We start from the raw sequence: 14375 nt of genomic DNA, 5'->3' as shown, positions 1-14375 counted from the left end.
ACAGGGAGTCCTGGGTATTGTTGAAGTGAGGCTCAAAACCAGAACGATGGAACTGAGTCCAGAACAATCTTTGAATTTCTTCCACAAGAGTAAAAATATTAGTTACATCCTGGGTTAGTCTTAGTCAAAGACTTGAGGCAGTGGGTGATATGGAATGACACCATGGCAGGTCTTCTGCCAACCCTCCCACACGGGAATAGTACTACCCCTGTAGGAGGCATCTGGAAATTTGAGGGGGCATGAAGTTAGTGAAGGTCACAATAACCAGGAGTTGCTACTGGTATTTGGTGCCAAGAAAACCAGGGATGCTAAATGTCCTGCAGAGTCTGAGACAATCTCGCACAACAGATTATTCTTTCCAAAAATACTAGTAGCATCCCTGTTCAAAAACATGGTCACAGAGGCCTGGGCAGCTGGAAGAGCCTGCTGGTTCTTGTCCTCCAGAGAGAAAGCTTTGTTGCCTTAACACTGGCTTCAGTTGGAGCTGTTCCTCCAGGCTGCTCCAGGGAGATTCAGGCCCATGCGGGTAGCTCTGTGCTCAGTGGCCAAAGGATCTTGCTGCCCGTGCTTACACATCCCTATTCCTTCCTGCCATCTTTCCCTAGGTTGTCAACGATGAGATGTGTGATGTCTGTGAGGTCTGGACAGCCGAGAGCCTCTTCCCATGCAGGGTCTGCACCAGGGTTTTCCATGATGGCTGCCTGCGCCGCATGGGCTACATCCAAGAAGACAGTGCAGCAGAGATGACCGAGATGGCCCACACGGAAACAGGCTGGAGCTGCCACTACTGTGTGAGCGTGGACTGCAGGGATAGCGGGCTACTGCAGCATGGGGGACTTGGCACCTTTCCTGGAGGCCCACTGGGTTGCTGGGCAGTGACCTGTATCCAGTAGTAGATACAGGGGTCCTAGAGCTAGGACAGGCTTTCTATACCTCAGTACTGTTGACATTTGGGGCACAGTAATTCTTTGTTGTGGGGGCTGTTTGCATTGTAGGATGTTTAGCAGTATTCCTGGTCTCTACCCTACTAGATGCCAGTAGCACCCTTCCCCAGTTGTGACAACCAAAAATGTCTCCAGACATAGCCAAATGTGTCCTGGAGAAGCAAAATCATCCCCAGTTGAGAACCATTGAGCTAGAGGACTGAAGGCATACGATGAGGCCTAATTATTCAAAAGTAATTCTTGGAGCAATGCTTTCTCTAATAATTAGTCTGTAGTTGTCATTCATGGTACTCATCTGAAAAACCAACCTGAAATCCTAACTAGCTTGCTTCCAACAGGGATAGATTCTATCAGAGGAAAACTTAGTCCTGAGATCCTTACTGGGCTACCACCTGACTCTTAGGCACATGTGTTGTTCATCTCTGATGTGATCATGTGAATTAAATAACAAAGGTTTATTGATTCAGAACTTTGCAAATTATATATAAATGACTTCCAACTTTTTTTTTTTTTTTTTTTGAGAAAGATCAGCCCTGAGCTAACATCCATGCTAATCCTCCTCTTTTTGCTGAGGAAGACTGGCTCTGAGCTAACACCTATTGCCAATCCTCCTCCTCCTTTTTTTTCCCCCCCCAAAGCCCCAGTAGATAGTTGTATGTCATAGTTGCACATCCTTCTAGTTGCTGTATGTGGGACGTAGCCTCAGCATGGCCAGACATGCGGTGCGTCGGTGCTCCCCCGGGATCCGAACCCGGGCCGCCAGTAGCGGAGCATGCGCACTTAACCGCTAAGCCACCGGGCCAGCCCATCTTCCAACTTTTAATGAAACAGAAAGCCAGATTCATGTCCATTTCTCAGTGCACCTGAATAGAGTTCAAGTCTTGCTTTATTGATCTGTCGTCCTGCAGATATCTTCATTATTCACTGATTTCAGAGTAAAGAGCATCTGCTGATCCCCTTTTCTCCCTACTGCTGAGAAAGCAAAGATATGCCACTTTCTAACAAATAACACTTTATCTGTGGCTTGTCCATGAGATGAAGTATGGAACAGCTATTTCCAGCCACTTAAACACCATTTCCCCAGCTGGAGTATGCCACAGCAGACCCTGCTCTACAGACCATCTTCTCTAGTCACCACCCCCCCAAATGCCAGCCTTTTGATTTGCAGCAACTCTGCTTTGCAGTGTTCTGCTGATGTGGGACTGGGTTGAAGGTGTCTCCTTCCTAACCCCCAGGAATACACAACTCCCTTCTTGGCTTTCTGTCACAGTCCTACATCATTACCAGCACTCTCTACCTAATGTTTTACGAAGGCTTCTTCCAAGCTCCTCCCCTTTCTTTCCTTCCCTTCACAGCCAGGCTTCTTGAAAGGACTTCATCATCTCCTTGTGGCTCCTCAACCACCTGTAATTTGACATCTGTATCCATCATTTTGCTGAACCGGCTCTTCCTAAGGTCACCAGTGACCTAATTGTCAAGTCCTGTGACCTTTTCTCAGGCATCTTCTTATTTGACCTCTCAGACATATTTAGCACTTCCTTATTGTCCCCTCTTTTTTTAGGGGACAATACACAAAATATGGAAACTAGAGAAAATAGAAAATCAATAAAATCCCATCATACTTGTATAGCCACTGTTATTACCTCCTACATTGTGCAGCTCTCTTTTCTTAGCTTCCAGAACATTCTACTGATTCTCTTTCTACCTTCTTCTCTGACCATTCTTTCTAAGTGTTCTTAGTTTCTTGTCCCAGTCCTAAATGCTGGTGTTTCTCAGGGTTCTGTTGTTAACACTCTTCTTTTTTCACTGTACACTCTCTCTCTGGGTAACTTCATCCACTCCAGTGGCAACAGCCACCATATAAACACTAATGACTCTCAAATCTGTGTCCAGACCTAAATTTCCTTTGTCTCTTGGACTTATCTCCATCTTGATGTCTCACAGGTACTGCACACTCAGCATGCCCCAAAATGAACTCATCTTTCTCCTAAAATCTGCTCTCCCTCCATTTCTTCTCTCTGTGAATAGTAATACCACCCCCGCCCCACTAGTTACCAAGGCCAATTTCTCTCCCTCATCCCTCACACCCAGTAAGTCAATAGGTCCTATTGATTCTATCTCCTAATATCTCTCAGCTCTCTCCCCTCATCTCCATTCTCATGTCTTAGCTTAGCCACTTATCTTTTCTTACTAGTACTATGCAACAGCCACCTAACTGCTCTCCATGCCTCTAGACTTTGCCCCTCTAATACCTTCTCCACACAGCAAAGATCTGACTATAGCACTCTACACTTAAAAACCCTTTGATGACTCCCCTTTGCTCTCAGAATAAAGGCCCAATTTGAGGGGGTCAATAAAGGGCATTTGAGGCCTTCACAGTCAGGCTTCTGCCTACCTCCCTCCCTTGTCTTATCATTCCTCCCTACCCTCCCCCAACACACATACTCTCTATGCTCCAGCCACGCTGAACGTCTCACAGTGTTACGCACTGTTGTGCCCAGCATATGCTAGGTGCTTAATAAGTGTTTATTGAAAGAATGGTTTGAGTTCTTTATGAAATCCACAAATGAATATTCATGAAATGTCTGCTCTTGTTTTTTGCTGGTATAATTTTAAGGGAAAAAAATAATCTACTAGAAAGAATCTTTGATAGTTTAAAGATTGTAAATTAATGTTAACAAAATAACATATCAGTGCTCTTTTGGAATTAAAACTTTCATGGCACCACAAAAAACTCACTTGGTTTTAGGAATTTTGTCATGATGGCATCTCTTTCAGAACCATTCTGGATTTATTTAAAGTGATACAACCCACTAGGAGCAGAGTTAGAATTAAACGTTTTTTTTTTTAACTAAAATACTCTTTGAGCACAGTCTAACACAGAAGCCAAATATGTAAAATGGATAAAGATGGAGCTGCTCTGGCTGATAGAGCTGGGGATTCACAACCCTGCCTGCTTACTAGCCCCCTTCTCCCTTGCAGCAGCTTCCTGAGGCATTTGCAAGGAATCCCTAGGGTATCTCAGATAATAATTTATAAACCACTACTTTAGTAAAAAGGATTCAGAGCGGGAGTCAGGATACCTGGATTCTGGGGAAAATTCTGCCCCAGAGTTGGGCAACTCAGAGCAAATCCTTTCACCTTTCTGGGGCCTCAGTCCCCTTGATTGTGAATGAGAGTCTGGATTAGATGATCCCAGAATTGCCTTTCAGTTGAAATACAATTTCCATCCCTCTTGATTCTTGGCCTTTCTTTCCTACTGGCCTGTATGGCCACTGACTCAGCTCTTCCTTGTTTTCAGGACAACCTCAACTTGCTGCTAACTGAGGAGGAAATGTACAGCCTCACAGAGACCTTTCAGCAGTGTAAAGTCATCCCTGGTAAGGCTGGATGGTGCTGCTGGATGCAGAGGGGCTGGGAAGAGTTCTCCTTCATACTTTCTAAGATGAACCATGAAAGGAGTATTCTGGAATTTGGAGTGTAGGGGGTAAATGGGTCCCTGTTCCCAACCTGTTGGCCAGCAGGGGCACCCACCCCCAGCCATCGCCTGAGTTAACCTAGCTATGAGAGACAAAGACTCACCAAGAGCTGAGGTTGTAGGGGCTCTGAAGGGTACCCCAGAGGTGAGTGGAGGTACCCCTGAGGCTGAGGAAAGGGTGGGCATGGCTAGCATGGGGTGCCTCCCCACAGATTGCTCCCTGACTCTGGAGGACTTCCTACGCTATCGCCACCAAGCAGCAAAGCAGGGGGACAGTGACAGGGCTCTAAGTGAGGAGCAAGAGAAGCAGGCAGCCCGCCAGTTTGCAGCTCTGGACCCTGAACATCGAGGACACATAGAGTGGCCTGACTTCTTGTCCCATGAGTCCCTCCTACTTCTGCAGCAATTGCGTCCCCAGGTGAGGGCCAGCTGGGGTGAATGTCCATGGGCTCCTGGGTGACAGAGACCTGGGAAGCATGCCGGGCAGGTTGGCGGAGCACTGGGTACTGTCTGAGCATGGACCAGAACCAGGAAAGGGCTCAGGTTCTGTCCAGTGACAGGTGATCCAGTGCGGAGGCTGGGGAGACTGCCCAGGAAAGATTGATTTGCACTGGACCCCACTGCAACTGTTGGTGCTACCAGAAAGGCTCTGGGCAGCTCCAAAGGGAGGTTGCAGAGGTGGTAATGGAGGTCAGATTCTCTATGGCTTGACAGTTTACAAAATATTTTCACCTCCAAGATCTTAGCTTGTCTCTTCTTCTCCAGAATTCTCTGTTAAGGCTTCTGACAGTCAAGGAGCGAGAGCGAGCCCGAGCCACCTTCCTGGCATGCGGCAGCAGGGGCACGATCAGTGAGGCAGAGTGCCGCCGCGCCCAGCACTCTTGGTTCTGCAAACGCCTCGCAGGGGCTCCTTCCTGCAGTGTCAGGTCTGCTCCCTACCAATCCCTGCGCCACTCATATGCCCTCCTCCTTTTTCCATGCCAAATAGCCCTTGGTGTGAAAGGTACCTCCCTGGTTCTCCTGCCAACAGCCAGGAGAGGATCATCCTGTGTGACTCCAGTGGCCAAGGCACAGGGCAGCCTCTGCTCCAAACTCTTGCTCCATGTCAGAAAGCTTGGACATTTGCACATCCGGAGCCATGGGTTCACCAGAGTTTGGGAGGGGCCAGGCCTTTCACTGTCCCACTCCTAACCACATACCCTTGTGCCCAACAGCATGAGCCATGTGGGTCGCATAGCAGACAGCAGCCCAGCCAGGAGCAGCAGCAAGAGCCAGGACAAGGCCCTGCTGCCCGCAGAGCATGAGTCCAGGTGAGTGGGACCTCCTCATCTGGCTGTCCACATCCTCAACCCCTCAACAGCATTACCCACTGCCACCCCAAAACAGCAAGTGCCCACCGCAGAAACCAGGCTCCAAGAATGCACGTTTGACTCCAGGTCCATAGGCCAGCCAGCTGGTCTCTCAGCTTGGAAGCACAGTCAGACATAACCATGTCAGGCACAAGCCAGAGCTTCCCTGAGTTTTGCCCAGCTCAAGCCATGCTGCCACGGGGATCACGCCTCATGAGCCTCAGCTCTGCAACAAGCCTCACAAACCTGTTCTTTGCTTCCACTCCAGATTTGTGGACTGGCCTACCTTCCTGCAGGAGAATGTCATCTACATCTTGGCTGCTCGCCCCAACAGCACAGCCATTCATCTGAAACCCCCAGGATAGCATGGAGCAAGAAGCTCAGTTGGGGGACAGTGGCGTTCTCTCTCTCCTTTCCTTTCTCCCTTTCCCTGACCACCCTTTGGTACTGAAACTTCAGGGGATGGGGCATTGCCCGCATCTCAGTTTGTCACTAAGCTTTATGGCACTGAAATCACCATTCCACTCACAACAGAGGCAGTAAATGCATTGCCCAGGGAGAAGCCCTGGGAGCTGTGGCAGCATCCACTCCTGGACCACCCCCTGCCCTCACATCATAGACTGGACCTGCCACTGCACACATACACATGCCTAGCTGTCCATACCTTCAGCAACCTGGTTCTTTTTGGTTGAAAAAGGACCAGAGTTCCTTTGTGAAGCCTCTGGTATAAGATGAGGGGTCTCTACTTACTCCTCCTACTGGCCAGTTCTGATTTCTAATAGGTAAGTCTCTGGCCGAGTGATTCTTAATAAGGGGGCATATCAGACTCACATGTTCTCCTCTATTGAAAACCCCTCCTGTGGTGAGCCGCTGTTCTGGTGGGTGTGTGCTGTGTCCCTCAGCTGTGTTTGGGTGGGAAAATAGTTGAAAACCACCACTGCACTTCAGCCAATTACTTATTTAAATTGCAGTTCCTGGTGACAGAGAAGGCAACTAGTCTGTGGAGTCCTAATCAGAAAAGGGAGAGGCAGCCTCTCCCAGGGACCCAGCATTCTAGGAATCTCTCAGCCAAGTTGTTTAAGTCCTGATGTCTTTAGCAGAACAGTCAAAAACCAAGGTGAGCCACCCTGGCCCCTGTTTTTCAGATGGGAGCTCATGGCCCAGAGCCCAGGGGGCCTGAATGGAACAAGTATGATGGCAGGAGGCACAACCCTTTGTGTTAGATGCTTCACCCAAGTCAGCTACCAGAGAGACCCAAAGCCTGAGCTCCAGTGAGGACAAGGTCCGGATGGAAGAGCAGAGGAGAAGGCTCATGCTTTTCCACCCTTCCAGCTCAACTGCAGACCTAGAAAAGTGTCCCGTTGTGTGGAGAACAGAGCCAGCCTCTTCCACAGCCCAAGAAAGAGCAGCTCCACAGAAGCTCTGAGCAGGGACTCCTTTGACCCACCCTGACAATGAGGATATGGGGCTGGAGCTAAGAAGAGGATTGGCACCTCAGCTTTCTTGAGCAGAGCAAGTTGCAGCAAAACCTCACAGGAGGCGGAGGCTTTCCCTTCTCCCATCACTGAGATATGGCCTGAGTTGCTGCGTCTCCCTGCTGCTCACTACATGTCCTTCCCCACCAGCCTAGGGCCTGGGCCTGGCATGGAAGGACTTAGGGGACAGGCAGAGGCTGCCACAAGGCCACCAAGCCTGACCTCCAAGCCCCAGCTGTCCTTCCTAAGTTCTCATCAGGTTTTCAAGTCAGTGCCTGTTGGGGGTCAGCCCTGGCCCTGGGGTTCAGGTTTCTGTTTCCAACCTAATGACTTAGGTTTAGCCAGATCTGACTACCAAGAGTTATTTGTGGGAGTTAGCTCAGTCATGCATAAGCTAACATATCCCCATTACTCAAGGCTCTTGTACTAAATTGGATGCTTACAGCATAGTGCTCAGGGTTGAGATGCTCAGAGAAAAGGGGGGAGCTGCAACCAGGGGCATGGGGTTGCACTATATGGTCTCTTGCAGAAACTGCCTGACCTAGAAGCAGGGTGAGAAGCTTCTGGAGTTGGATTGTCTAGAACTGAAGTGAAGCAGATAGAAGATGAATCTAGGTTCATGTGTATGGACCTGAACAACCCACAGCTTTTTGTAAATACTCCTTAGCCATACTCCCAAGACTGATCAGTAGGAGGGGCCATTATTCAGTCCAGCCAAAAAAAAGGAAAAAGAAAGCACATGACCCGGGCCCAAGGACTGCGTCTGAGGCAGCCGGGCCTGGGATTTTGCACTGAGAAGATTAAAGAACATTAGCACGAGGGCTCTCACTTACTCTCCTGGAAAATCACCTTCTATGCCAATCGCCTTGGGCTGCTTGATCTCACAAAGTGAGCATTTTGAGTAGTGACACGCTGTAGGCTTTGAGAGCCGAACAGCTTTTTTTCTCCTGCCTTGTCATCAGTCACAGGGACTGGAGGTCCACCTTGTTCCCTGATCCCTCACAAATCAAGGTGATGTGTACCTCTCTGGAGCTGCAACTTCTAGCTTTCTGTGAGTGACTGGTGAAAGACTGTGGCCGAGATGAGGCTGTCTGTATCCCAGGGCCTGGCAAAGCAGGCCCCAGAGTTCTTCCACAATAGGATCAGGCCCACTTGAGATCACGCCTCCCCCTATTCTAGGACAGCAAGCTTCCTTGGTTGGGGTGTGCTGCAGAGGGCCCAGGGGACACTACTCCCAGCAAAGGATAGAGTTCCCAGCCTACCAGAGTCCTAGGAAGCAGAAAAGCATGGAGAAGCAACCAGCCTCTTCTCTCCTCTCCAAAGGAGAGGTTCCATTGCTCAGCCGTTTGAAAGTTGGAGAAGCCCCTCCCCAATCCCCTGTCCAGGCTCTCCCTTTGCAGTATCCTAATTCCCGGAGCCCCTCTGCAGTGTGTGTGGAGATGTTCAAACATTTATAAACTTAGTGAAGCCTGTTCCCTTTCCTTCCATCACTGTGACTGTCTGCAGTTCTGCCAAGTACAAAAATTAGTGTCTGACTCTAATAAGGATATGAGAAAATAAAAACTTAAGTCTTTTCTTCTTGGCTGCCCAAAATTGAGATGAGTGCTTTTCCCAAGCACCACCCACCCCACCCCCCCGCCAAGGGAGACTGGGGTTACATACATGCTCTCTGAAGACCACTTGCCATAAGCCTCTTTTGCAGCAGTCCCCTTCCCCATGCTCAGATTTAGAGACAGGGCATCTCGATGACACACTGGAGCTGCAGGGACAGAGGATCAGCTGAGGCAGTAGCAGTGGCCGTGTAACCTCTCCAGGTCTGCTCCATGGTTTCCTCTCCCAAGACCAGCCTTCCCCAACAGATGCAGGCTCTGTGCTTTTGAGCAATGGCCCTTTGGATCCCAGGGATGGAGCAGTTCCCTCACACCTAGGTATTGACCCACTCTCAAGTGCTCCTCTTCCTTTGAGGACAGCCCTGGCCAGAGCCGTGAGCACAACTGCTTCTTCCTGCCCTCAGCCCAAGCAACTGGGGCTACAGGGCAGACACTGGCCTTTCTGGCCCTGGTGCTCCCCATGGCATGTCATCCTGGCCTTGTTCGAGTGGCCCAGTCTGGGGGTTTCCCCATTCCTATCACGAGTATGGGAAGCACAGAATCAAACTGCCTGGGAAGAGGGTGCCTCACTGGGGGATGAGCCCACGATTGTGCATAGGCCTCCTGGCCCAAAGCACAACCTCAACCACTGACCATTGCAGGTCTCAAGGCTTCAGTAAGAGTGGTGCCAAGAAGTCCTAAAGCCAGGAGGGAAGCTTGGCAGAAGCTGTCTGGCAGTGCCCCGGGCCAGCCATGACCACCCCAGAGCCAAGAGTAACCTCCAGGCAGGATTGGTAGCAGGCTCTAGTGATCCTCCAAATGTCCCCTTCAAACCAGCAGAGTGAAGGCAGATGTATACTGGGCATTAAAAGGCAGAACCACCTTGCTGCCAGGATTTCAGGGCATCCTGGCAGCACCTGGAACCATAACCTTTTTTAGTCTATTTACAGTGGAGTAAAGTTGCTACTTTCTCCATACCACTTAGTTTGAATTTGCCCAGGATAGCTCTCTGGGTCCCTGGCTGCAGCCCAAACAGAGGTGTCCTTGAGTGGAGGATATTAATGCATCATGCCTATTCCCAACAGCTCAGTCCTGGAGTGGGGTGGACCTGGACATTTTCCCTGCTGTTGCTTTCCTGCTGCCACTGCTTTTAACAACCTTGAAAGAAACAGGTTATGGAATTTCCATTAGACCCAACTAGCATTAAGGAAAACCTCCTTCCCTCTGGGCCACATGCCCCAATGACCTAAATCATGGAGCAAGTGTCAGGTCTGGTTTTGGCCAGTGACTAAGAAGCCCAATTACATTCCAGTTTGTATAGCATAAGTTGGCATGACCACAGATGAGAACATCAGGGTATAAGTAGCAAGGCCTTTCCATATCCATGGTGAAACAAAGACCTTCAAGCTTAGCCTTGTTTAAGAGACAGCCTAAGATCTGTCTCCTAGCCAAACACAGGCTTGTGAGGGGGGCCCTGAGAGCACTCAAGTAACAAGAGAGGACCCAATGCCCTCTGGTCCCTCATGCCCTTCCTATGTGCTTTTCTGCAGAAGGTAACTTGACAGTAAGCTGAGGGGAACATCCCCAAGCCCTGTCTTCCCATCACTACAGCTGCATGTTCCTCACCATGGCTCAGCCTTCACTCCAGAAGGAGCTCATGCTCCCAGAGGCTGGGCACAGTGGAGATCATAATAAACAGACTGTGATGCTATTTCAACTGCCTGTTTCCTGTTGTTTGGGGCACCTGCTGAGTTTCTATGTGGTTTCCTATCATTGGCCAATTCCTGAGTCTAAGACCAGAGGAACTGTGACCTTCAAGAAGGAGAATACACTTTGCCTCTCTTTCTAGAGCTTTCCTAGTGCTAACCTTCCCAAGAATCAAGTGATGGGTCGGGGTAGGAGGAGGCAGGGGCTCCATCATGGCACAGAGGAGAAACGGGCCAGAGTGAAGAAAGCAGCCAGAGTGTTTGAAGAAATTGAGGAAGAGTTAAGGCCTCCGAGCCTGTCTGTTATGTATTGCACCGCCCCCCACCAAGGGCCCATTTTAGACGCTTTCTCTTCCCAGTTCCTGCTGAGCTACAAAGTGAGGAAGCTATTTGGCTGTGTTTTCTCCTGGTCTTCTGGGCCCTCCTTAGTCTGAAAGTTTCCTCCCCATTTTTGCAAATTGTTTTAATGTGATATGATAGGGTTGGGTAAACCGTCTCAAAACCTAAGGTCTGGGGAAGCTTTCAGAGGACTATGGAATCCCCATTCATCCCATGTATCTGGTAAGAACAGAGCCAGCACCTGTGGGCAGGAAAGCATCTCTAGACTGTGGATCAGGGGCAGATCTACCTCCAAACCATAGAGATCCCAAACACAAACAATAGCTAACATTTTCGAGCATTTACTATGCACTGGGCAGTTGTAAGTACTTTGTATAAAGTAATTAATCTTCAAAACAACCCCGTGAGATTCGCATTACAGATAAGAAAAATGAGGAACAGGGAGGCTGAGAGTTTCGCAAGGTTACATAGTCACATAGCTAGGAAGCAGGGGAACCAGGTAGTCTGGCTTCAATGCCCACGTTCTTCACCACTTTATTGTGCTGCCTGTCAAAGTACACCTCAAGGAAATAGGTGCTGTATGGCCTAGCCCCTCCCCATTCCCCCTCACCCCAGGGAATAGATACACAGGTAGCCAGGCCTGTAGCTATGTCACTGGATTTCTTACCACCTGCACAGCTCATCCCACTCACAAGGCTCCCAGACCTCTCCTCCCTGGAGTTTTCCACAGAGGTCCATCAGGCATGGAGACAGCTTAATGACTTCCTACAGGTCCCTTCTCCTTGTCTCCAGGCTCAGTGAAACTGAGCACTGGACAGAAAAAGAGGCATAAAAGCCGGGCCACTGTGGACCTCAATGACGTGAGGTTTTCCCCACCTTCAGTCCGGCAGTCCTGACTGGAACTTTAGACCCTCCTAGGACTGTTCCTCTACCAAATGCCACTTTTCCCAGGGCTGGCTGGAGCCTTGGTTCCACACAAATTCCCACCCACCCTGTCCTGCTTTGGCTCAAGTGCACTCCTCTTTACCTCTGGGGAGTCATTCCCCAAAAGGAAACAGTGGCCGCTAAATTTGCTAAACATGGAGTAATTAGTGTTCTTTCTCCCACCTCACCCAAAGGGTTACTTGAAGTTTCACCTTGCTGGACCTCAGTTTCCTTATCTGTAAAGATCTGGAAAACAGATTTCTGTCCAGCCTGCCTCCTGGGCTGGTGGTTGAGTGAGAACAGAATGAGCTCAGTAAAAGGAAAGGGCTTTATACACTGTAAAACACCGAGTGAGCAGCGAGGATTTCTGGCCCCAAGTGAAGGCTGTGTGTGTATCATCTTCCACCCACCCACAGACCCAGGCATAGCTGGGGGGGACTGCCAATGGCCTCTGTCCACAGTGCTGAAGTCACAGCCAAGCCAGCTAGGGATCTTCAGTCCCTTTTTTTTTTTTTTTTTTGCAATATACTAATTTATTCATATATCTATTCACTTTACATTATTACATTTTAACATTCATCAAAAACAAAAGTACAGAACGCCTCACAAATGTGCTTGTCATCCTTGTTCAGGGGCCACACTAATCTTCTCTGTATTGTACCAATTTTAGCATATGTGCTGCCGAAGCAAGCACTTCAGTCCCTCCTTGTCCCACCTTTAAGTAAGTATCAAGTACAGAGATTTCCAAGCCCAAGGATTGCCCTAAAACTCAGAAGGTATTGCCAAAATGTTTTTTATTTCATGATCTTTGTTTTTTAAAATAAATACAACACTCCTTTCAAAATCATAATAGGTACAAACGGGCAAGATGTGATTTAGCAGCTCAGGGAGAAAAGAGGTTGCAGCCTTCACTTGGTATGGGTGAACAGTATGAGGTGGCTACCAAAAAACTGATTTAACCTGAGGCTACAAGGAAAGAATTTCAAAGTCAGAAGAGGGAGGCAGGCCAACTCATCTGTACACGGCACTGGCACTCCTGGAAAAAGCTAATCAGAGCCAGCTAACACGAACTGAAACCCAGCCAGGGAAATATGGTCTTAGTGGTTGGAATTGAACAAGGCAGAGGAGGAACCTGAGCGGTGTTCACCCTGGAAAGGAGCAGGCTTGAGGGATGCAGATGGCTGATGATATCTGACAGATAGGACAAATGAGGTCGATGGGACCTCAAGGACAGAGCTAAGACCAAAGGTGGAGGAGAGGCACATTTCTGCTCAATAGGACCAAAAGATAACTGGATACCAGGGAAGACAGCGACGCTCTATAAGCATACGACAGAAATGTTGAGTTTATGGGCCGGCTCCGTGGCTTAGCGGTTAAGTGCACGCGCTCCGCTGCTGGCGGCCCGGGTTCGGATCCCGGGCGCGCACCGACGCACCGCTTCTCCGGCCATGCTGAGGCCGCGTCCCACATACAGCAACTAGAAGGACGTGCAGCTATGACATACAACTATCTACTGGGGCTTTGGGGAAATAAATAAATAAATAAAATTATTAAAAAAAAAAAAAAAAAGAAATGTTGAGTTTAGGGGTGGGAGGCCTTACCAGGTATCCAGTCCTCTTGAGACCTGCGATTCCAGCAAAGGGTTAAGCACCTTCTGGTACACGCCCAGCCCTGAGGCCAGCTGAGCTGGAGGGAGATCCAGGACTATGTGGATCACATGACCACATGACCCCAAAGCATCAGCATCGCTGGATTGGGAACCTTAATTTCTTTAGTTCAACCTCTTAGACCAACTGTTGTGCCTCCAGCTCTGGGTCCTGACCTGAGAGAAAAGATCCAAGATCTCAATATGCCTAATATCCCCTTCCCAGGTGGGGGCTCTGGGAAGCTTGCCTCTCAACCTGATGTTGCACGCCCTCTGCTGGTCATTCCTAATACTGTCCTTTCACCCCAAAGCAAGAAATAACTCCTTTGAACCCTTGTGGTACTGGTCAGTGTAGGTTCAGAAAGTGCAGGGAGAGGCCAGGCGAGTACCAGGGATTTAGATCGCTAGTCAGTGTTCAGTCAGCGTACAGGATCAGAACTGAATCTGGGGATGAGCTCAAGTATCTGTATCAAGATGAGGGATCATCCATGCCTAGGAGGACGACTGAGGCTGAGCCTGGGTTTGGGGAACTGTCTGGTCCGGGACTGAGAGCAAGGTCAGCGTCTCAGGCTGAGGCCAAAGTTGGGACTCAGTGTGGGACTGAAGTCTGGGCTCAAGTGGCAGCATGAAGTATGTATCCAAGTGAGATGCTAAGAGTCTGACCTCAGAAAGCAGTCAGTTTACATCCAGAGTAATGGGATCAATGTAGCATTCCTACAGCAGGTGGAAGCATCAGGTAATAAGCACCAGTCACTGGAGAACTCAAGCAGAGATATTGCCAGGAGAGAAGAATAAGGGATGGGGGGCAGAATGAGGTAGTCACTAATTTCTAAGGGCCTCCCAACCTTAAAGATGGTAATGGGCAGGCTAGGGCCCCCTTTCTCCTCAGAAGGTGGATCCCAGCATTCTAGTTCCAGCTTCCTGTT

The 14375-nt window shown here is 49.3% G+C and overlaps 1 protein-coding gene and 1 non-coding gene across 5 annotated transcripts in view; one reads left to right on the top strand and one right to left on the bottom strand.

The window, feature by feature from the left end:
• Window positions 1-10572, top strand: part of PHF24 (PHD finger protein 24) — a 30801-nt gene extending 20229 nt beyond the window's left edge. For 2 of the 4 annotated variants that reach the window (XM_087419557.1, XM_087419556.1), the window contains exons 3-8: window positions 606-791; window positions 4246-4324; window positions 4635-4840; window positions 5188-5348; window positions 5637-5732; window positions 6040-10571. In XM_087419557.1, coding sequence (XP_087275683.1) covers window positions 606-791; window positions 4246-4324; window positions 4635-4840; window positions 5188-5348; window positions 5637-5732; window positions 6040-6136 — 825 coding nt within the window. In that variant the 3' untranslated portion in view covers window positions 6137-10571. Of the gene's footprint in view, window positions 1-605; window positions 792-4245; window positions 4325-4634; window positions 4841-5187; window positions 5349-5636; window positions 5733-6039 lie in introns of all 4 variants that reach the window. The other 2 variants (XR_015549006.1, XM_087419558.1) reach the window with 2 other exon arrangements.
• A 1819-nt stretch (window positions 10573-12391) lies between these two features.
• Window positions 12392-12498, bottom strand: LOC147913279 (U6 spliceosomal RNA). Its single transcript, XR_015549049.1, has one exon. It is a non-coding gene; the product is annotated as a U6 spliceosomal RNA (small nuclear RNA).
• Window positions 12499-14375: the final 1877 nt, after the last annotated feature.

Source organism: Ceratotherium simum, chromosome 29 (assembly GCF_057802395.1).
Source record: "Ceratotherium simum simum isolate JZ-2026a chromosome 29, ASM5780239v1, whole genome shotgun sequence".
Classification (NCBI taxonomy): Eukaryota; Metazoa; Chordata; class Mammalia; order Perissodactyla; family Rhinocerotidae; genus Ceratotherium; species Ceratotherium simum.
This window is presented reverse-complemented; position numbering and strand designations above follow the sequence as displayed.